The sequence below is a fragment of the Pseudoliparis swirei genome, chromosome 18, assembly GCF_029220125.1.
Source record: "Pseudoliparis swirei isolate HS2019 ecotype Mariana Trench chromosome 18, NWPU_hadal_v1, whole genome shotgun sequence".
Taxonomy (NCBI): Eukaryota; Metazoa; Chordata; class Actinopteri; order Perciformes; family Liparidae; genus Pseudoliparis; species Pseudoliparis swirei.
In genome coordinates this window covers 20463748-20486241 of record NC_079405.1, presented here as the reverse complement: position 1 = coordinate 20486241, position 22494 = coordinate 20463748, and the positions used below count along the sequence as shown (strand labels likewise).

Here is a 22494-nt window from a genome sequence, read left to right as displayed (position 1 = left end):
ATGCAGGTAAATACTTAATTCAGTGAGAACAAATATGTATTCGTCATTTGGGAATAATTTACAATACTTTATCCCCCCCTCCAGTTTTCCATGAATGGTTTCTTCCCTCCAACTCTTTTCCAGCATGATACTTTACGTGCGCTAGTGCACGTGATAGAGCACGTTTTCTGCAGAGACGTTTGACATTTTAGTGCACGTCACAAACGCGCCAAATTTAAATATTGTTTAATTATTGATAACAAATATGTGTCGTGCTAGAACTAAGTAGGCAATATATCACATAAACAAAGTGTGTATTCTAAAAAGCATAGGCTATTTATAGTATACGTTTATTTAAGTTCGTATTAGTGCACATGAAAGTTTACACAAAGTATTACTTTGTTTCTCAGTGGGTTTCATTAATCTGAAAGTGTAAACATTTTTTGTTTGAGACGGAGTAACAATAAGTAGCTCCGTTGTGGCACTTACACCTGTTCGTCTCACAAATCTCTATTTATTGCAACAACAAAGCTGCTAAATGAGAAGCCAACCGCTGAGACATGACGGGGCCTACAAGAACGCTGGGAACGATTTAGACATTTCCAAGGCATCCTATAGAATAGTCACATCATTGGTAATAGTATCTCTTACCATCCGCCTATTTCTTCTTTATATGATATTATGGCACCATCTGGTGGTTAAATTGTAATAGAGCAATTCCACCCAAGAGAACAAACCAGAATTACAATTACAATTTCAGACAAAATGTGTAAAACATTTAATCGGCTAACATTAGTTGAATTAACATATACTTTAAGGAAAATACATTTAGCCCATGTGGCAGTAGTATGTTTCGTATTTGAATCCATAATGCTTTACGTTGCAAGAGCAATACCTCTCGTATTCTCAAGGCTTTGGAAGCATCAGACTAGAAATAGTGTGGCTGTGTTCTGGAAAATGTTTTGCTAATTGAAAGGATAGATCTCATCTCCTGATGGTGCTTTTGTTGTTGTGTCTTTCCTGTCCGACCACCTTTACACAAACCACTGAACAAGTGATGTTTCCCTTTACATTACAGCTCTGTCCTGTCTGTGCGTGACTGAACTCTTCAGTGTGGGTTGTTTTGTTTTAAATGTAATTAGCACATAAGTACAAAGTAACCAAAAAGCAGCATTCACTCTGTTAGGTTACAGATTTATTTTATTTTAAAATGTAAGACATTATGTAACTTTTTTGTGTGTGCATTACTCCATCAAAGTTATGTAACTGATTACATTACTATTCAAATGCATGTTTAAAAGTGACAATAAAGCTGAAAAGTCCTAGAAACGTAAACCAGGCTATGTTAACCTCATGACGTTTAGTCAACACTGATTCGTGTTTCATTAAAGTGCTTCATTGGTAAAGAAAAATATTTGTCGACACATTTAATGTGATATAATGTAAGAGTCAATAACTATTGCTTAGTTTATTCAGTATTAATACACATACAACTTCCACGTTTCATATATATCGTGCTCAGTGTTTTTTTTTTTACCTTAGAGGTAGTAAACCTTGTCTTAAAGTGAAAATTCTGAAATAATGACTTAAATCCATCTGAAAATGTTTACTCTGAACAGTGGACGTGCATCTCATCCAGTTAATGTTCCATAATCATGCCTCTCTGTCCCTCCTTCTTCTGTCTCTGGTTTACATACAAGTTTGTACCTTGAACAGGTCAATAAATCCCTGAACCTGTGTGCTCCAGCCGACCCTGTTGCCTGCATTCCCCAATAGTCGGGCAAAAAACAGCCTTCATCGAATCAATTACACATCATACATGGTATATTCAATGACAATGTTTTATTACAATTTCTGTAGCCGAAGCTAATCCCTGAACATACAAGATCTTAAGGTATCAAAACACAGTCGGGCAGTTGTTTCTTTAACAACTTTTCATAAACACAAACATGAAAAACTCAGACTAGTCAGTCTTTGAACCTGAACGTTTAGAGTTTAAATGTGCACATCTAAGAATATCATTCAAGATACAGATGATCTAGAAGTTGTAGGATTTCCTGTTTATATTCAATAGCAAGGAAAAACAGAACACATCAAATGTAATATCAAAAACCTCAAATATACTGTAAAACTGTAAAAAGAGTAGATCAAAAGTTACAACAAATAGAACATGTTTACGGGAGTCGTGCTGCTCTGTTCTTCTGCTACTTACAGAAATCCAGTCCCTTATAAAGGAAGGATTAGTTCAGCTATGTGCCACAAGCACATTGATTTTGTGTGCATCTGTCATTGCATTGTGACGCCTGTAGTGGGCCAGGAGATTCCTCCAACCTCTACTGCAGTTCAGCAACGCTTGGTTCCCTTTGAGAGGACAGAAACTTCTTGAGTTATAGGCTCCATAGAAGCTTTGCGCTTTAAGCATAGCAATAAGTATCTTACCGATGATGCACAGTCCCTCCTTGGCCCTGGTAATGCCCACGTTGATCTGGTTGGGATCGCCCACAAAGCCCAGATGTTTGGACAGCCATCCGGGTTCTGGATCTATCTTAATCTCTTCACTTGGCAGAGAGCACACTGTGGATAAGATGACGTAACGCCATTCGCTCCCTAGAAGACAAAATGTTGCACATCAAAATGTCTGTATGTACTACTTTATAGATTGTGATCTTAAATTAAAAAAATATGGTCATGAAATATGACACAATGCGTTAAACTGCCCATCAGCACAGGAAGTAGTGGTACCACTGGGACAAGCTCAAACATGGTAGTTACAAGCAATTCTTCAGAATAGGTTTTCATTCAAATGTAGCTACTTTACTCTCAGTAAAGGATTGCTCACCTTGGCTTTTAGTGATTGTGGTGACAGTGATCTGATCCAGTTTCTTGTCTCTCAGCCTGTCTTTGATTTCTGACACTTGGGCATTATAGGGTGTCAGAATCACAATGCTTGGCTCTTCAATTTTGGCGATCCTCACCAGTTTTTCAGCAATCTCAACCTGGAAAAGAACCAAAGTAAAAAACACTGTTTGTAATAACGAAACCACTATAAAGCATGTTACCAGGTTTCCAAAGTTGCTCCCAAGTCGACTACTTTTAGCCATGTTTATTGTTATCCAAATACAAGGAAAGCGTTATGGAGATATCCAAGAAGAAGCTGACAGATGATCAATCATGTGAGTTTAATGTTCACAATGTCAATGGTGTTATTCTTTTTTTAAATGTTATTTGGTGCATCAACTGTATTTTGACGCATGCAAAACATCTCTCAAGAGAGCATCCAAACCTGTTTGCTAACTTGAGGAAGTTTAATTAAACTTAGTTTTTTTCATACAGATTTTCAAATTCAATACTTTAAAATGTTCATCAATGTACTAAAATGGAAAGGCGGCATGTTTAAAGGGTTAACAGGTTAAAGATAGGGTTGGTAATGTTCTTCAAAAAGATTTTGGTTATAATTGTTGACATTTTCTTTACATCTCCACAGCAATCAATAAATCAAACGCTGCTAGCTTGAGAGTGGTGGTAACAAATGCTATGTTTATTGTTTCGGTTCAGAACGACAATTTGTGCGAGTGGCTTTGAAAAGAAGCCCAAAGGGATCAGTGTTGCCGACCTTTTTGCCAGATTTTTCACAGTTTGGAGCAAATGATGACAGCTGAATTAATTTGAAAAGAGTTGGTTACACTAGGCCGTATTTAGGTTGGCTCGTTTTTCAGATCTAGTTTTATCTTGCCGGGTTCTCAACATTACCATGCCCAACTTTAATGACTCTTAACTTTATATTTGAATATCACTGTTTAAAATCAACAAGGAAACCATGTGTGCCCAAAATAGTACCACTTTGTCGCTCTCTTCCTTGTTTGCTTTAGAGTTCTCGTTGCCCTTGACTGTGTTGATGACCAGACGGACTGTCACTCCAACGATGTGCCCAAAGACAATTGGCATTGTCTTGTCTCCAACACGCAGGACGCTGCTTGGCTGCTCCACCCCAGTTTGCAGTTTTCCCTCATAATATTCGTTTGACGGGAACTCGCATATGCTCTCATGCTATAAAGGCACATAATCGATAGTTATTGATACAAATTTAGAATATTGAACTCAGACATATGGTGATACAATATTGCTGCAGTAAGTACATATGTTCATGTATATACAATAAACTGTAATATAATGCACATTGTATATACTGTACGTTTACATAGTGTATATTGAATACTGTATATCACCATTCTATACTGGGTGTCCAGCATCACTGCCCTTTTCTTGTGCATTGTATAGTAGCGTTCAAACAGTGACTTGGCCATCCCGAGCTTCTTCACATGCTCATGCTTCACAATGGGTCGTAACTGTTTGTGGTCACCGATCAAAACAATCTGAAAAGGGATGTTACAATATTACAGTCACGTACTAGTGTGATGATGCAAGAAGGCCCCCTAACCTCTTTAATGCAAAGACAATCCCTTGTAAAAAATAGCCAGTCAGACAGAGACGAGTAAGTGGCTGTTTAGCCGGCAAACCAGCTCTTGGAGAACCTCCCGTATTCAAAATGGAAAGTCTTGAAGTTATTGGGGGCATGAATGTGCTTTGATAAGTAAAACATCTGGAAGAGACATGTCTGAAGACAGGATGATTATATCAACAGATAACATTAATTACATCAAGTCATTCAAATTTCAATGGCCAGTTACGTTTGAATATCACCACGCCAATGACGACACATCATCAGGTAGATCTACGTGTTTTGCTGCTGTTAGCGAGCTAACGTCCCCTTGGCTGTAGTGACCCAAAGTTGGATTGGTTTTGGAAATTAAAAAGTGATTAGAGTGGGAGACAACCCTGCACCAGTCAAAGAGTGTTCGTGAGTAAATGTGATCCTGAATACATTCAATTTAGATTCATAATGGTAGAGAGTTATGGTGAGGGCAAGCAGAATATTACACCCAGCCTTGAATAGGCTACTTAATTTAGCAATAGTTGAAAGGTTTTCTGCCAGAATTTTTTTGTAGCAATCCAAGGTGGGCCTCAAGTTCTAAAAGGTTGCATCAGATGGCGACCAGAATCAAAGCACTGCTGTGTATCTTCAGTTTTTTATATCCTTACATGTTCGACAAGGATTAGGCTAATAAAGATAAAAAGGTATTTTGACATTAAAACTTGTTGTGCTTTAAAAATGTTATTTCATAAAGTAATGCACCAAAACAGCAACATTCATCCTTAACAAACAGACGCATTCCTACAATGTTAATGGAAAGCCCGAGCAGGATACTGACTGTGAAATGGAAAGCGCACCTTTTCTGGATTGTTGTAGACGAACGGGATCAGGGCCTGGGGTTCGGTGGCCATTGCACATTCATCAATGACGATCTGGCGTGCACTGACTGTTTTGGTTAATATGGTAGACTGTGCACATGTGCACAGTATGATGTCATGCCGTTCAAGCTCATACTGCCGAGCATCTCGGAGAAGATCTTTGTATCTTGGAAGAAAAACAATCCATAGTTAGTGCTGGACAATAAGTTTGAATGTTGCTCAATTTCTTGTTTCTTCTCTCTTTTTCACAAAATGTTGGTATGCAAACATATAACAGCCATACGCATAATATCAAAATGACTAACAAACACAAGACAAGGATCGTCTTCGTGCAGACCCCAGGAAAAAGTGGCGCAAATCCATTCTTGTTTTGCACATCGATGGCCAAAGTGCGAAACCTCCTATCTGCAAAATGATCCAGGAAAAGTGGGGGGAACTTTGTGTATTTTTCTTCTTGTATTTTTAAAATGTTGTATTATGTATTGGGTATACTTAACAAATATCATTCTGCAAGAAAACAAAAAAATTCTTTTGGGATTCTTAAAAGAAGACATTTGTCAGATAGGAGGTTTTGCTCTTTGGCATTCAATATGTGACACAGATGGACTCTGATATTTTTCAAATTAAACCACCAATTAAACAGCAACTTTTATCTCCTTCTAGGTTGACATCTGTCACAGTTCTGCGCTGATGGGAGTCACTCGGTAAATACAAATATGGAATATGAAATCTGGTTCACTCCCGGCTTCGACTCTGAATTACCACAAGAAGCGGTCATTGCTACACAAAAAGCCCTAATAATACAAATGTTTATGCCTGTAAACATCATGCTATGTGTGACATCTTTGTTATTCTTTGTCCGCAGATGACGTGACCAGTTCACCATAGAATCTCCTTTTGGCTAACAAACTGTACAAAGTAACAGCCTAACAATAAATATCAGATTTGAGCAATCTGGGGAGGTTCACCAGATTACATTACATCTCATTTAGCAGATCCAAAGTGACTTACAATAAGTGCATTTAACCATAAGTACAAACTCAGAACAACAAGAATCCAGAAAGTAACATTTCTTCAAGAAAGTCAAACGACAAAAGTACCATAAATAAGAGCCATTTAAGTGCCACTGAAGTGTTAATCTGTGTTTTAATCCAGATATAGTCGGAAGAGATGTGTTTTTAGTTTCCGGCGGAAGATGTAGAGACTTTCTGCTGTCCTGATGTCAGTGGGGAGCTCATTCCACCACTGAGGAGCCAGGACAGCAAACAGTCCAGATGTTTATTTGGCATACAACTAGTTCGTCATTAGCCTTGAAGTCTTCTTTTCTTGTAAAACCTAAAAAAACGGTTTATTCTGATCCGAAAAACTGACACAAAGGGGAGATTTTCTAGAAACTATTAAGTGGGTATTTCAGAATCCCCTACTTAACTGACTAAAAGGTGACATTTTCATGCAACTTTAAAGTGTGTTGAACCAGCAATGCATCTGAACTTACTCTTTCACTTGTTCAGCAGTCAGCTCGGCTCCTTTTTTCTCATTGGCAAGTTTAATGCGTTGATCAAAATCTTGTATTTTCTCCGAGAAAATGTTTTGGTCCTGTCGCATGCGGTGATGCATGGTGATGCTCCTAAACCATATCAAATATGCCAGTGTTGGTTAATAATAAAAGACATTAATAAAAAAAACTGAATCTCATCAACTAGTGGGATTATTATACCTGAGCGCCTCTTTGCCGCGTTCTTGGCGGGATGACCTCCGGGAATACTGAAGAGCGGGATAAGGGTAATCAAGCATCTCCACTTGTTGGCTGTACACCCTGAGGGGCCGTAGTTTGTGCTCAAACTTCAACAAGTATTCTGTTATAACAGTAAATCATGTGTTATAGAAACAGAAAGAAATGATGCTGAAATGTAAGCAGAGAACCAAAGTAACTTGCCTGCAACAACATCAACAGACTTGTTGGACGGGCCGCAGTAGAGAATGACTTGCTTCTTGTTCTTATTCACTGGGTCATCCAATTTCCTTGGGTTCATCATGTTCAGCTCGAAGAAACAGTAGACGATGTAAACACCTACTACTGTCTTTCCAGTTCCTAAGAAACGGGGGGGAAATAGCGTTAGCCTTTGCAGAAAATATGAAGCATCAGGGTGAATATAAGTTCCATCTCTTACCAGGTGGTCCCTGAATGATTGTGAAGGTATTATTTAGAGCTTTCGCCACAGCAAGACTCTGACTGCTGTTAAAGTCTGGTAGTCCCTCTGGTTTCGCTCTCCTCGAGCTGAGCCACCTTGGTTCCACTGCAAAGTCAAAATTATTATTATTATTTTTTTTGCACACAAAACAAAAAAGCAATCGAGTCAAACTTAAAACACAATACACGGTAATAATGTACAACGTGTGTGATGTGTATTGGATCTCCTGTCTCATTCATATTGATACAAATAGTTAGAGTCAATGCAACTATCTACTTTCAACCAAGGGACATACCTTCTCTCGGAACGTGTTTTCCAAGTGCTATATTCATGACAAGTTCACATGCAGATGGTATTTTCATCACAGCATCTTCGTTCCGGCTAAAAAAAAAAGAAGTGCATGTTAACAGTTTGATCTGAAACTGAAAAACGTCTAACAATGTGTAATCTCCATGTCAATACAAGAAAAAGTTGAAGTCAAGTTTAGCAATGTGACACTAGTAAGGCCAAAGTGAACTTTACTTGTACTTACATGTCAGGCACGAGCTTTGGGATTATTTCCACTGTGAAACAAGTGTTTCTCTCAAAGACACAATCAGGAATGTCCTTCATTGGAAGGTGATGGACATAGAACTGCACTGCACTTCCTTCATTTGGAGGCTTCTTCCGTTCTACTTGTGTTGTGACGCCATGGGCCACCCATGTAAACACTTTGGGGTCCACCAGTACAGAATGCTCTGGGGTTGAAAGAAACTTCAAACCTCTTTTCCGTATGCACAGTAAGCACTTTGACAGGTTACATTCAATGGCCCATTCGTTGATCCATGCGACCGGTAAGAAGAAGCTTCCTGCTAGTGAGCCGCCCCGCTCCTGAATGAAGTTTACCTCCAGGTTCTCGATGACTATGCTGTCACTTTCATCCACTGCAGTGGAAGCAGATTCCATCTCACACATTGGTTTCCATATCTGTTTGTACTCTTCGATGTTGCGATAAAAAGGCCTTGACGGCTCTTCTGCAGATCTGGAGAAGCATGTGATAGGGCTGTGGACATGGTGCACACAAACCTCAAACATTGGTTTAATGCGCACCAACTGAATAACAGGTATTTGATAACCTCTTTTTATCTCTGTTGACATTTGGATCTGAAGGGTGTCACCTCTTTGCAACTGAAGCCTGATGTCAGCCTCATGCTCCTTCTTTTCCTCTTGCTTCTCAATGGTGCATGTGTTAGTCTTGGAATGAGGCACAATAGCTGATTGAGGCAGGATCTTTTGTTTTTTCAGTCGCGTTTTATCAGCCTCGATTGTGAGAGACTTTGCATGATCCCAGTTTTTTGTGTCAACTGCTTCAACAGTGGCCTTCCATACTGTCAGTGGAAGCTCAATGTAGGCATCACAGCCTGGCTTTTTCAGCTCTTGGTGGATTTGCATGCTGTCAGCTGCGTAGATTCGTCTTTTCCATTTGAGAGTGACGCAGTTGTTTGCTTCATCAAAATCTGGTTGGTCGCACAATTGTAAATGTTTGTACATTATTGATAAACTCTCTGCAAATACATTATTGTTAAATGGAAATGCCAATGCTAAACGGTCATCCTTGGGACTAACAACAAAGGCTAACTTTGAAGCACTTTGTTTTGTCGTGCTCACTGCAAAGAGCATCTGCTCAGCCTTTTGTTCATACTCCTTGATGTCCTTGAGTTTTTTATCAGATTGACTGCAGAAAGTCATAATCTCGAAGGTAGTGTATTGGGCATCCCTCTTGCATATGAAGCAGTGCAAAAGTCTCTGCAAGATGATGTCCATGTATCGCCGTATTGGTGAGGATGCTTGGGTGTAAGACTTTAAGCCCATAGAATAATGCCCGACCGCTGCTTCGCTAGAGTTGGAACAGAGGAATTCAGCTTTCCGAAGGCACCTTTTGAACTGATCAACGACTGGCTGGAGCTGAGGGTGGATGTCATCTGCAGCAATCAGGTCCACCATTCTGTCGATATCATCTGATCTGGCAGCTGCCTGGATATCTTCCCACACGTTTGTGAGTATACGGAAGTTTTCAAAGGGCTTGTTGGGCTTTTTTTGGGGGGATTTCTCGTCCTGTTCAACTTTGTGCCGCACATGAAAAGACAGTGATATTAATCCTTCGCATTTCTTCTTGAATTCTTCGATCCTTTCAGGATCTGGTTCTCCTTGACAGCGAAGGGGTGTGCAAGCCATGGTTTTCTCAAAACCAATCAATTCCGTAGCTGCAAGTGCATTGAATAACACATTCAGCTCTTCAATCATCAGATTTGCTTTGCGCTTTCCGGGCATTCTGTCATTGTCAGGTTGAGAGTAAGCCCAATCCACAAGCCTCAACTTCCTTTGGGCTTTTGCAAAACAATAAGCCACTGTCACACAGTTTTCTGCAGAGTCAAATCTCGGTTTGTCTCTATATCTTTCGGTGATTATGTCCCCTGCCTCTTCATAAGACAACTTCCGATTAGAATTGATCAACGACAGCTGGAATTTGGGCGTTCCAATGATCTCATGTGTTGTCTTATTTACTTTGAACATTAATGAAATCACCCTGCGATCTTTATTTGGCAGAAGACTGAAGTGGTCATTACAGGCTTCGGGGAACAAAGGGGTCCTAGGACCGTTACTACTGCTGTAATACGTAGCTACAAGTTGTTTTGCAAACTCATCCAATTCACCAGTTGGACTCACAAAGCTAGCCACATCTGCAATATGGACTCCCAATTCATACTCATGGTCTCCACTTTCTCTGACACTGATGGCGTCATCCATGTCTTTTGCATCTTTTGGATCAACAGTGAAAGTAAACACTTCAATGATGTCCTGTCTGTGTTTCCCGTCTTCATCTTCAGAGGAGAGTACCTCATCTGATTTACATGTATTGGGTTCAACATTGAATTCCAGATTCAAGATCTGTAGGCCATCAGAAAAAGAACTTCCGATTGGAAGAATATCTATGACGTACCCCAATGGAAGATGGCATTTTTTTTTCCAGGCAATCACTTGCACCACAAATACATTGTTTTGTTTGAGCTTTTCGTTGAGACGTTCATATGATGGAGTTGTCCAATATCCATTTATCTGCTCCCATATTGGAAGGGAGTTACGTCTTTTCCTGCTGATCAGTATGCGTATTTTGGGTGCAGATTTTACAATGGGAATCATTGTCCTTTTGACATATCTGTCATCCGAATTTTGGCTTGATTTGCTGTGATCCTCATCCTCAAGCAGGCACACAAGCACACGAGCCGATTCAGCTTCCTTGGTGATGCTGAACACGCTTGTTGTTTGTATGACCTCTCTTGTTGTTTGTATGACCTCTCTTGTTGTTTGTGTGACCACTTCGTCCCCACTGAAGACCTTGCCTAGGTTTGTCATTCCCTCGATGCTGATATGTGTGGTGGGGTTATGAAATGGTATGACATAACCTCTCTTTGATGTCTCCCTGATCACCGTTCCTCGCTTGTACACATCTGGTTGTTTTTCGCACAACTCCAAAAGGTCTGTATCGACACCACTGACATTGTATGATGATCTTGACTTGTGGTGGTCAAAGTCTTTCAAACTTTTCAATCCGTCGTCTTCTGAACTACATTTTGTTTTCAGCTGTTCGTACTCATCTTCCAACTCTTGAAGAATTGCATCGTTGAGAGTGTCGCTCTCATCCACATGTTCAGACTTTTGAAACCTTGTAGTTTCCATGATGTCTTTTTCAAAGAAATCTTTGGTGAAATGCTGCGGTGCTACACTGTTGTTGCCGATGCAGTGGTCGACGTAGCTCTTCCAGACCCCTGAGCATTTCCCAAAGCAACAGAGGGCAGCAGCATCTCCCACCACTACCACGTGGGACTGAGCCCTTGTCATTGCAGTGTTTAACACACGTGCATCATTAAACAGCTCCAGACCAGGCAGGTGAGATGTTTTAAGGCTGTCGCGTGTATGCACAGCTGTCATTATGACTGCCCTGAACTGTTTGCCTGTCAACACATGAAGACAATTCGCATTAAGTAATTAAATTAAGTATAAGGTCAAATAAATATATTTCTTTATTCATCTATTTATTAGCAACACTGTTTAACCAGACAAGGTCATGTTGGTTTTAAGAACAAACTATTATTAAAATACCCCAAACAAATTCTGAAATAGTCAGACAGGTGTGTTGTTTAGGCATCCTTTTTTGAGAAGCATAATAGGTTAATCATCCATGAATTCTTTAAGTTAAATTAAAACTACCTTGTACGTTTGCAAGATTCTCAACGCGGACTTCAGCAAGGCGTCTTCTTGAAAGTGTTTTCCTAATTTGCTGAACCTAATAATCAGAAGAAACAATTGAGATAATTACAACTCTGACCATATATAACATGACAATTCAAATACATTCATGCAGAAATCCTCCCTGTATCATTGATGTAATTTTGTTTTGGTCTTGTGGGAACTAGAAAGTTGTGATTTACCTGAGATCCCTCTGACAGGATGCAGATTGACCTTTGGTTCTTCGTCCCCCAGGTCTGTGGCCAGTTTTTGAGAATCTCCTCTACTTCTTCAACCACTTTTCCAACCTCGTCTTTGTTATACCAAGACATGGACCGAGTGTCCAAGACACACTCTCCTCGGACATGGTGAAACTTTAGGGCATGGCCAATTTCAGGAGCTGGAACCTTTCCACTGGCTTTGATAACATCATTCTTACCAACGTAGAAATGGGTGGATACAAAGTCCACAATTTCTTTGGTTGAGCGGTAGTTGTCACTGAAAATGATTCTACTGTTCAGAGCCGCGTCACACGTTTGGCCTTGATAGTAGTGGAACAAGCGATTGAGGAGTGTGTGATTTGAACGGTGATGATCATCAACTGAGAAAAGCTTGGGTCCCATTTGCATGTGATCTCCAGCCAAAACAACTCTGGTGTTTGGCCCAGCAAGGCCAAGAGCCATCAAGGCTTCACACTCCAGCATCTGAGAGGCTTCATCAATTAGTATGTGGCTGAAATATCCCTCTGGGAGCTTGAGGTCATGAAAATGTCTCGCCATTGATGTGGTGGTGATGACTATGTTGTGCAAATCTAGGGCAGCTTTTGTAGGTGGTAAAAAAAACTGTCCATTTTCCGAAAGTAAACTGTATTTCTGAGTAATCTTATCTGTGGCAAACAAAGCCTTTTTACTATTTGCTTTTATTCGAACCGGCCTTATCCCATTATTTTTCTGGTCGATGAATGGGTGTAAGTGATCTCTGACGTACAGATCTGCAGAACTGAAAGGAAACAAAAATGTCGTGAGCAGTGTTGCCGTTATGTGTAGTTTTGAACAAGATACACTGCACAACAGACCAGAAAACCCCATGTGCCATAGAACATTAAATTAAATTAAAATATATTAAATACTTTTCAACTTGAATATGGTGCATGGCATAGCTGCCCACTTGAAATATAATGGTATGTGTAAATCTGTCAATGAGTACAAAATTGTTTCTGTTCATTGCCCACCAAAAAGATTACAATGTCTAATATTAAGATATGAAAAATTGAACAGATAGAACAATAAGATAAATATTGGTTTCTGCACCCAAAACACTGAATTTAGCAAAAATATCTAGCTTTTGAACTAGGATGTGCAATATACATCGTGTAATATGTATTAAATCGAATCAAGCTATGTTCTAGTGTTTATTATATTTGTTAATGGGCAGAGGGGCCGCCCCGGGCTTAGCTCAAAGAGCATAGCCTGGATTAATACTTGGGGAGCACATGTCGATAGAAATCAATCAATCAATAAATATTTAAATCATCACATTTTCAATAATATATATTACCTGTTGGTGTGGGTGCAAATGAGCACTTTGTTGTGAGGCTGCTTACAAAGCTCTCTGGCTGCTGTAGCAAGGGTGAATGTTTTCCCAGTTCCAAACGGTCCATAGATGAGGAGCGGTGCTACACATTGTTGGCCATTGGAATAACCTGTGATGAAGTCAATCGCTGATTGCTGCTTTGCATTCAGCTTCTCACAGTGTATGTTATTCACAGGAACTACACAGTTGTGAAGGTCTGGTAACACTCTTTTTGTATCAGGAAGGAAGTCTATGGTCTGGTGCATTGTGCAGAAGATGTGGCGATCGAGTTGGAACTGCACCTCCATTTGGTACGATTCATTGCATTCCAGTGCGAGATCCAAGCAACATTGTTTTGACAGCTGCAAATACATTTTGTTCTCACTTGTTTTGTCTCGCAGAATGATTGCTTCATAGACCTTGGTTTTTGAACCACTTGAAGATAAGGGGGCTACCAGGCAAGACTGGATGCTTCGTTTGAGGGCCTGTCCCTCAGGGGTGTCCGGTGTGAGATTATAAGGAATTGAGATGGCACAGAACAGTTCTCCTGGAGGAGCCATCTCCATGCCAAACTTTGTGCTGTTCAGCGTGTCCAATGTTGTAATTTCGCCACAAACATTTAGTCTTAAGTAAAAGAACAAAAGAAAGCCTTAGAGTTAGTACATATGCTCATATTTTAAACATCATAAAAGGAAAAAAACGCTAAAGATAAGCATATTACCGTGAAACAATCTGGTCCTCTGCCCGCTCCTCATTGTACAGGAAGAGGTGCATTCTTTCTTTGTAGTTCTCACTATTCAGAGGTGTTTTGCTGTTGTGGGATACTTTATACTTGAAGTTAATCTGTGGAGGCTTGTACTCCTTTAACAGCTCATCCTGTGCTTCTGTCCTTGACGTACACGGGATGATAACCCTGTTCCCTCGATGCCAACGCTCTGCACTTTGAAAGGCGGCTCTCCGATCCAAAGTTGGTTGCTCAATGTCATCAAGTGACTGTTGGCCAACTCTTACTCTGAGTTTCTTCAGCAGCACTGGCCTCGTGTCAAAATCTAGCACCAGCCACTGGTCATACAGGCCAGGGTTGATGGCTGTGAAGGACACGGTGATGTTGTAGGTCATGTCTTCAATGAGAAAGTGTTCACCTGAGGAGTAGATGCAGGGCACAGGACCGAGGTCACCAAGGGTGAATGAAGCTCCCGGTTCCTGCTTCAGCAGCGCCACATGCACAAGTTGTCTCTGTACACACAGAAAAGTGACAAATAAGCATACCATAATATTTGACGATGAAGATTGCGTGATTGCTACACTGACACGAAGGGGAGTAACAGAGTACCAATACAATACATCACTCATGCCCATATTTATGGTCAGTCCAAAAATGTCTGCCTAACTGTATTCTCTGTTGACTGGTTACCTAGCTGACCCCTATTAGGGCCAATCCTTATTGAAAGCCTTTTCAGAAGTGGTTGTGACATCCCTCACTCGCACGTCTCTGGAGCAGATGTGTTCCCATTTTATAATATGTATCAGTCCACACTGGTACGGGATTTATTTATATTTTTTATGCTTAAAGTCTATTTTTCTGTGGTGTTAAGTAATGCGTAATACGCATAGAAAGCTGTTTAAATCACACCCTACGGCGAGTCCCACAATTCAATGGGGTTGTACTTTAGGTGCACCCGATCGTGATTGGTCAATACTACTCGCACTATGAATGGAGCCACTTCCATTGCTAAAGATCATTGTCTACAGAATGCAGAAGGACTTTCTCCTCCTCATCCTTTTTTTTCACTCCGGCTTTCCTAAACTGATCACATACACAGTGCTTGATCAATGAAGTTTAGGTAATGTAAGTTTACTGGTGATTAAACAGACCAGTGCATCTGAATACTAGAAGTAAACAACATGCAGTTAGTACTTTGATTTTTCATATTTCAATTATTACTCTGTGATAAAAGACTAACAAAAACTTACATTCTACCAGAGACTATTATTTAAGGTTTGGACAGATTAGTTTTCTTCTTGCTCGTATATTTTAACATGAAAAGTCTAGCTTATTGCATTACTTCTGGCATACACTTTGGCATTTGTCACAGAAAATATATCCAAGCCTTGTTGTAAAAATCTTACCTCGGTTTCAACTTGGAAGTTCCACTGCAGTGTTGCATTGATCTGTTCACACTCCACAGTTAATTCGTCATCACAAGAAATGCTGACATCGTCAACTTGTTCTGCAAGCTGTTGACATTTTTATCGTGATTATGTATATACATTATTATATAGAAATAGTGAACTGTGATCTACGGCAGGTGCAGAATGGAAGAGTAAACTGTCAGTTCGTAAAGTAAAAAAAACAGTGTATTTTGTCAACTAACCAACTTTGATATAAGTGACACACTTGTATAGTTAATTGTTAGCTTTGAATGCTGAATATCTAGCTTTTGATATCTTTGATCTGATGTGAGGTCCTGGGACAGGGATGTCATATATGTACAGATTGTAAAGCCCTCTGAGGCAGATTTGTAATTTGTGATATTGGGCTATATAAAATAAACTGAATTGAATTGAAATTTGGGCCTGAGACAATTAGGGCTTGAAATGGTGTTCTTCAGTGAAGGGAGAATTCTCTGGGAAGCAGAAATCCCTATATATATATATATATACAGGACTGTCTCAGAAAATTAGAATATTGTGATAAAGTTCTTTATTTTCTGTAATGCAATTAAAAAAACAAAAATGTCATGCATTCTGGATTCATTACAAATCAACTGAAATATTGCAAGCCTTTTATTCTTTTAATATTGCTGATTATGGCTTACAGCTTAAGAAAACTCTAAAATCCTATCTCATAAAATTTGAATATTTCCTCAGACCAAGTAAAAAAAAGATTTATAACAGCTGAGTGTTTGTCAAGGCTCAGGAAACCCTTGCAGGTGTTTCGAGTTAATTAGACAATTCAAGTGATTTGTTTAATACCCTACTAGTATACTTTTTCATGATATTCTAATATTTAGAGATAGGATATTTGAGTTTTCTTAAGCTGTAAGCCATAATCAGCAATATTAAAAGAATAAAAGGCTTGCAATATTTCAGTTGATTTGTAATGAATCCAGAATGCATGACATTTTTGTTTCTTTAATTGCATTACAGAAAATAAAGAACTTCATCACAATATTCTAATTTTCTGAGACAGTCCTGTATATATATATATATGAATAAAAAGAACGTTTCAACAGCATTGCATTGAGTCCATTTGACTTTGTGTCAGCTGATGTCATTCAAATAAACTGCAACAATTACTAAACTGGGACAGATTTAAAGTGTGTCTGTAATATACCGAGAGATTAGTCTCTCTGGTAGGCTTATATTTACCCACAATGCTTTAGTTTCTAATTCAGTATTATTTATCAGGCATATTTAGCTCTACTGTTTATGAGATGACGATAAATCACAAAAGCATCTGCGACAGACTGCGTACTGTATGACCTGTGTACTCTTTTCATCTGCTCTTGTTATATCCCCATTTTATTTATAATGTGCAGCAATTTTCTTTAAGCATGTCTTTTGAGCTCTACAGCTTTTTGAGTGATAACGTTTGCTGTAACCTCGTGATAAACTGTGAAGAAAAAACAGATTAGAGCCTTGTACTCACGATGTGTACTTCGTTACTGCTGTTTTTGTATTCCTCCAAGAGCCTTTCGCTGTAGCACATGAGACCCTGGACTCCGATGTTGTGTCGGATCTCCTTTTCCTCTTTAGCACGCATCAACCACTCCTGCAGCTCTTCCACAGAATGAGCTTTTGGGCACTTGTTGCCATATTCGCACGTTTGTGGTCTAGGATGAAAAGGCAATTATAACAAAACAATACAAAAAGGATCAAACAAAAACATTTTGATTGGTAAAAAATTGTAAACAAATATCAAAGACATCTTTATGTTTCTCAGAAGATTAATACCCATTTAGCTCCCCTACTGTGTAGAAAACTGAAAAACACATGAATTTCCCTTGTCCTTTTCATAATTAAATGAAAGAAAATTATGTTTCAAAGGACAATTATTTCCCTTTTTGGCTTTAATAACTGAATGAAGCGGTTTTCATTGTGGCATAAATGTAACAAGCCATATTAAAACAAATTCAGAAAAAACAGTAAAGTTGTATCAGTGTTGTCCAGCAGAGGGAAGCGCAGACCTGTGATGGACACACAATGTCCACAGCGGAATGAGAAACACTTCACTCACTTGTTAAACACAAAAGGCTAAATCATCATCCTTTCCAATTGTTTTTATTTTACTTATGCCAAATAGATTTAACAATGAGTTTTGTATTTCAGTGTCATGTTTGATCTGTGTTCCGTTGTGCATTTCAATATCTCGCCACATTTCTATATTAGTTTTGATTCATTCATTTCATTTCTTCTCATCAGGAACGAGCTGAATGTACGCTAGCCGTAATTAGGTTCAACATTATCAGAAGACTACAATTATCAGAATAATATGAACATTGAGCTTTTTCGTGTGGCTCAAAGGTGTACTGCAGATACAAATGTTAGATAAAAAACTAGGGAAGATATTCTGCTACTTTTGGCGACCCTCATAAAATCTCCTGCGACCCAGTGTTTGGAAATGACTGCACCAAATGTAGATTAATCCGCCGTTGAAAATAGTGCCCAACAGATGCATTATTCCCTACCGTCTCAGATCTGTTTGTGACTACAACAAAAACTACATTGCTCAGCTGTTGTAGAAAATTAATGAGAATTTCTCATAAATTAAACATATATTCATGACACAAACTGTATAGATGTAGAGCAATGTGTTCAGTCGGAACGAATGGGCTAGGAGCACAGACAGGGGAGGTAATGAGAGACTAAGGCAATGTTGGTGTTGGCCTTTTCATTTCATTTGATGACAAAAACATTATTTCGAGCCTTATCTTTCAGGCAGGATACAACATAAATATATATGGCATTTTTTTTAAAAACAAATGTGTTACATTTTGAATGAATTAACATAGTGGGACAATAATTGACTGTGGTTGTCAAACATGTAAAGTGAGTTGTTTACCTCTCACACAGCCAAAGCTCAGATCGGTGGTTGTGTGGGGGCTGTCGTCCTCTCCACCTGGCGGTGGTGTCCACAGAGAGTAACTGGGCATGCTCCAAAGAACTGCAGTGCTTGTAGAAGCTCTCCGGAGAGGAAAGGACCAGGAGGCAAATTTTGCAATAAATGGTGACCTTCCTGTGCTCCGTCTGGTCTCGCCGGCTCATCTGGAGGAGGTGAGGCCGCACGGATATCCCACTGTGCTCCGCTTTCCACACGGCCATCTCCACCTCGCTCTGGGCGGACTGGCAGTGGCCGGCCTCGTGCCAGCAGGGCTTGCCCTGCTGGACGTGGCTGCAGTACGTAAACTGACAGTTCTGGTGAAGAGGGCGCACCTGGCTGTAGACGTGCTTTCTGCTCTTTTCTGACAGGTGATGAACTAAGACTGGGTCCCAGGTGTGCACTGCGTCTGCTGAGCAAGTGGAATTCCACCTTTTGGCCGTCAGTTTTTGTGGGCGATCGTGAAAGCAGTCCTTGCAGAACTCCAAAAATTCTCCTGAAAACTGCTGCTGTATGACTTCAGCTGCCTTTTCTGGTGTCATCTGAATCAACTCAGACTCAATTATAAGTCTGATTAACTCTTCCCGATCGATGTGTCTGTCTTTAACGTAGTTCCATACCGCGGCCTCTTCACAGCTCCTGGCATAAGTGCATCCCTGTCCATGTTGTGTACATCCAGCGCCCTCGACGTAGAAATTACACTCTTGGTAAATAACATTCTGGCCAAACTGTCCACGTGTGGGCCGCTCAGAGACAGGCCTCCACTTATCAGAGGCTTTGTCTTTGGCTAAAAGCAGATCTCTACTACACGTGTGACTCACTGACTGAACTGTGTATGTTATTTCTTTCTCCTTCACAGAACACTGATCACACACAGCCTTCACACCCAAAGTTAGCAGGAGGTCACCCAGTGGTTCTGTGTTTTCAGGCAGGTCACCTCCTCTCTCACACTGAATAATGAGATTACAGAGGAGCAAGTGGTCTACCATGTGGTGCTTTTCAAATGTCCAAACGGCGGCTTCCTCGTCACTTCTGGCGAAGGTACACCGGTTTTTGTGGAACGAGCATCCAGAGCCCTCCGCGAAGAAGCAGCATTTCTCATACTTACTCGGATTTGGGAACTTGGGTCGCCTGGAGACCGGCCTCCATTTTCTGCCACCTTTGGATCTGCACAGCAGGAGATCATGTGCACAGTGGTGGTTGACCAATTTCAGCGTATACGTAACTTCTTTCTCCTTGACAGAGCACTGAATGCATGCAAGTTTGAGTTCATGTGTTGATAAGAGAGGAGCCAGTTTGGATTCACAAGCCGACATTGTGATACTTTCATAGTGCTGAAGACAGCACCTGGATTCAAAACTGCAGATTGTAGTATTTTGGTTGCAGCTAGTCACAATAGACCCAGATTTGGTTACAAGTCTGATTAACCGAGGCACGAACTAAGGGACCCCTGAGAGAATAAAGCTGGATCAACATGTCTGTGGCTAAAATGAAGGCCAGAGTCTGATACATGTCCAACTTTGCTTTGAGGAGTCTGAAACAAAAAACAGTAGAGAAGACAGCATGAGAAATGTGCTCAATATATTCATTTCAGAAGCCCAGTGTGCATCGAGCGAGATTTCCATGTTGATTTCTCGATGAACACTGGGTGGTATTTGGTCTGAACGTCTAAAACCTGGCCTGTGTCGATGTGAGGGTCCAGAGACAAAGGATGTCGTATGTGTACAGATTGTAAAGCCCTCTGGGGCAAATTGGTAAGTTGTGATTTTGGGCTATACTAAATAAATTGTATTGAATTGAAATTAAAAGTCTTTCTCCAAAGTCATATTTTAGCACCGTGAGCATCAGGTGCTCACGGTGAGGGCAAGGCTGCTAGCTTGTAGCTTCAGCAGCACGGACACGGTAAACATAATCATGTGTGTAAGTTCATGTTGGAGACTGTCTTCATGTGCTGCCACTGCAGACAAATATATTTATATATATTGTTATATTTATATTGTTGCTTCTCGGAATTACAAATGCATGGTCTGTCTTCTCCGTCCTTAAAGTGGAAACTATTTATACTATGAATTGGTATTTAAACTGCTACATATTTGACTGGGAACATTTTGTAAGTTCAAACATAAAAATTCAAGATCCAGGTAGGACATAACGTGAGCTCGTTGTGACATGGTCCACAAGAAAACCCAAGATCATCAGACAGCCTGTCAGTTGATATGAACTTCATGAGTTCATGGTGCTAACATAGAGACCAACGTATAACACATATAATACAGTGTATAATTAATAATAACATGTCTGCAGACCATTGTCCTAAACGGAGACAAAGCCCTCGAGATGACAGCTCACATTAAGTTAGCGAACGTAATTTCGAGATAAGAAGTTGCTAACCAAGTTATTGTTGCGTCCTCGACCCGGAAAAACAAAACAATAAAGTCCGATGCCACCCGCAACAAGCTGCCGCCATCATATGCGAGTGTTGTTTGAGTAATATATAATATGGCTCGGCGCTCACTTCGAACCCGCATCCTCAGTCCGCTTTCCGTGTTCTTCTATATGCGCGCGAACGGACTCTTCCTCTTGTGTGCTCGGCTACGTCTCTACGATCACTACACGGGCTTCTGCTACAATTAAATGCTTCACGCCATTCACCCCAACGAGTGTTATTAAACACGGGAGATATAAATATATTTTTCTATTTTCCACTGTTCGTTATGACAATTACGCGCAGCTTGCATCTTATGTCCACTGGATGGAGCAGTTGTCCATTTTCTTATTTAACCAAAAGCAGCAACACCAGCTCACAGAATGAAGCCAGCAGCTCGAAAGGCTCGAATTACCTGCAGGCAGCGAGTGAGTTCAAAGTGGGGTTCGAACTGCAGACGTTTTAAAATATTAAAAAGATAATTAAATACCAGTCCAACATTTCAACAATCAAGACGTTCAACACAATTCAACCATTTATTGTTGGCTGATACAAAAGATAATGCTAAACATGTGTCAATACCTGTGAGTCAAGTTTCGTATTTTGACAATATTGCTTCTGCGTACAACTCCCACGACTACTACTAATATTAACAATACTATAAATAAAACTGGCGGAATGATAATAACTTGATAACAATATAATCAATAACAGTAGTATTCACAATTACCGTCAATTAGGCTGGTCTTCGTGAAGATATTGATATCGCAGATGTCCTCCATGTTAATGGAAGCAGTGAGACCTAATGCAAATCGTGTGGATTCACTACTATGAGGTTTCGGCCCCTCCCTTATCCGGAGCACTGCTGCCTCTCCTCTCTTTCTAGACGACACAATCTAAGTTTCGTTTTCCATATATTTGTATCACTATGAGGTAGAACATTATACGCATGCGCTCTCTCCTCAAGGATGTCTCTTCCTCATATTTTTGTGAAGTTGCATGCAGTGGGATTTTCGAGGCATCTCTTCATGTCAAACCATCATGGTGTTTCTGGAGTCATCTATTAGGCGATTGATTACATTTAATTTAGTTATTGTGTCCTTAATAAATAAATACAGTCTCTTTAGTTTAGGGCACCTATTGTCAATACAAATCCACTTGTTTCAGCTTGTTTAATTTTCTTTACATTAGCATAATAATCTGCTTGTCTCTGCTACAATAATTACATTCTAATGGAAACGGGTCAACATTATTGCAGAACTTTGGTTTGAATAGTTAACTCTGTAAGCATTGTTTTAATGCCTAGCCTACTATATTTACTTGTTCTCTCTCTCTCTCTCTCTCTCTCTCTCTCTCTCTCTCTCTCTCTCTCTCTCTCTGTCTGTCTCTCTCTCTGCTTCCAACTCAGTCAGCTGACTGGGTGTTGATTCTTTCAGTTAAACCAATCAGATTTCGCCACAAAACTGTTCCTCCCTGCTACCAGTTCAGTGTCAGACTGGTGCAACTCTCATCTACCTTGTTCCCATCTCTATCACATCCATCCAGATCGTCAGCTTTGCCCTTCATCCCTTCACCATCACCAAAAGTGTCTCGACTCTATCGGGCAATATTCCTGCACAGCATCATCATAACCTCCTTAAAAATATATT

At 40.1% G+C, this 22494-nt stretch overlaps 1 protein-coding gene across 1 annotated transcript; it reads right to left on the bottom strand.

Annotated features, from left to right (window-relative positions):
• Positions 1-1802: 1802 nt before the first annotated feature.
• Positions 1803-21671, bottom strand: helz2a (helicase with zinc finger 2a). Its single transcript, XM_056437905.1, has 20 exons — positions 21576-21671; positions 18385-19954; positions 16972-17155; positions 15450-15557; positions 14041-14555; positions 13305-13943; positions 11951-12746; positions 11730-11805; positions 8014-11473; positions 7777-7862; positions 7461-7586; positions 7226-7381; positions 7007-7145; positions 6785-6916; positions 5269-5455; positions 4206-4352; positions 3817-4026; positions 2819-2975; positions 2419-2586; positions 1803-2340 (listed from the first exon to the last, which is right to left on the bottom strand). The coding sequence occupies exons 2-20, from the start codon at positions 19734-19736 to the stop codon at positions 2225-2227; spliced, it is 8754 nt and encodes a 2917-aa protein (XP_056293880.1). The 5' UTR covers positions 19737-19954; positions 21576-21671; the 3' UTR covers positions 1803-2224.
• Between the last annotated feature and the right edge of the window lie 823 nt (positions 21672-22494).

What these genes read in the sequence shown, in the direction of transcription:
- helz2a (XM_056437905.1), bottom strand. Translation starts at nt 19,736, where the DNA reads ATGTCGGCTTGTGAATCCAAACTGGCTCCTCTCTTATCAACACATGAA. An exon ending in GAGCTTTGGCTGTGTGAGAG is followed by an intron (nt 17,156 to 18,384) that starts GTAAACAACTCA and finishes TTTTCATCCTAG; the next exon opens with ACCACAAACGTGCGAATATG. An exon ending in TCTACAACAATCCAGAAAAG is followed by an intron (nt 4,353 to 5,268) that starts GTGCGCTTTCCA and finishes ATCCCTTTTCAG; the next exon opens with ATTGTTTTGATCGGTGACCA.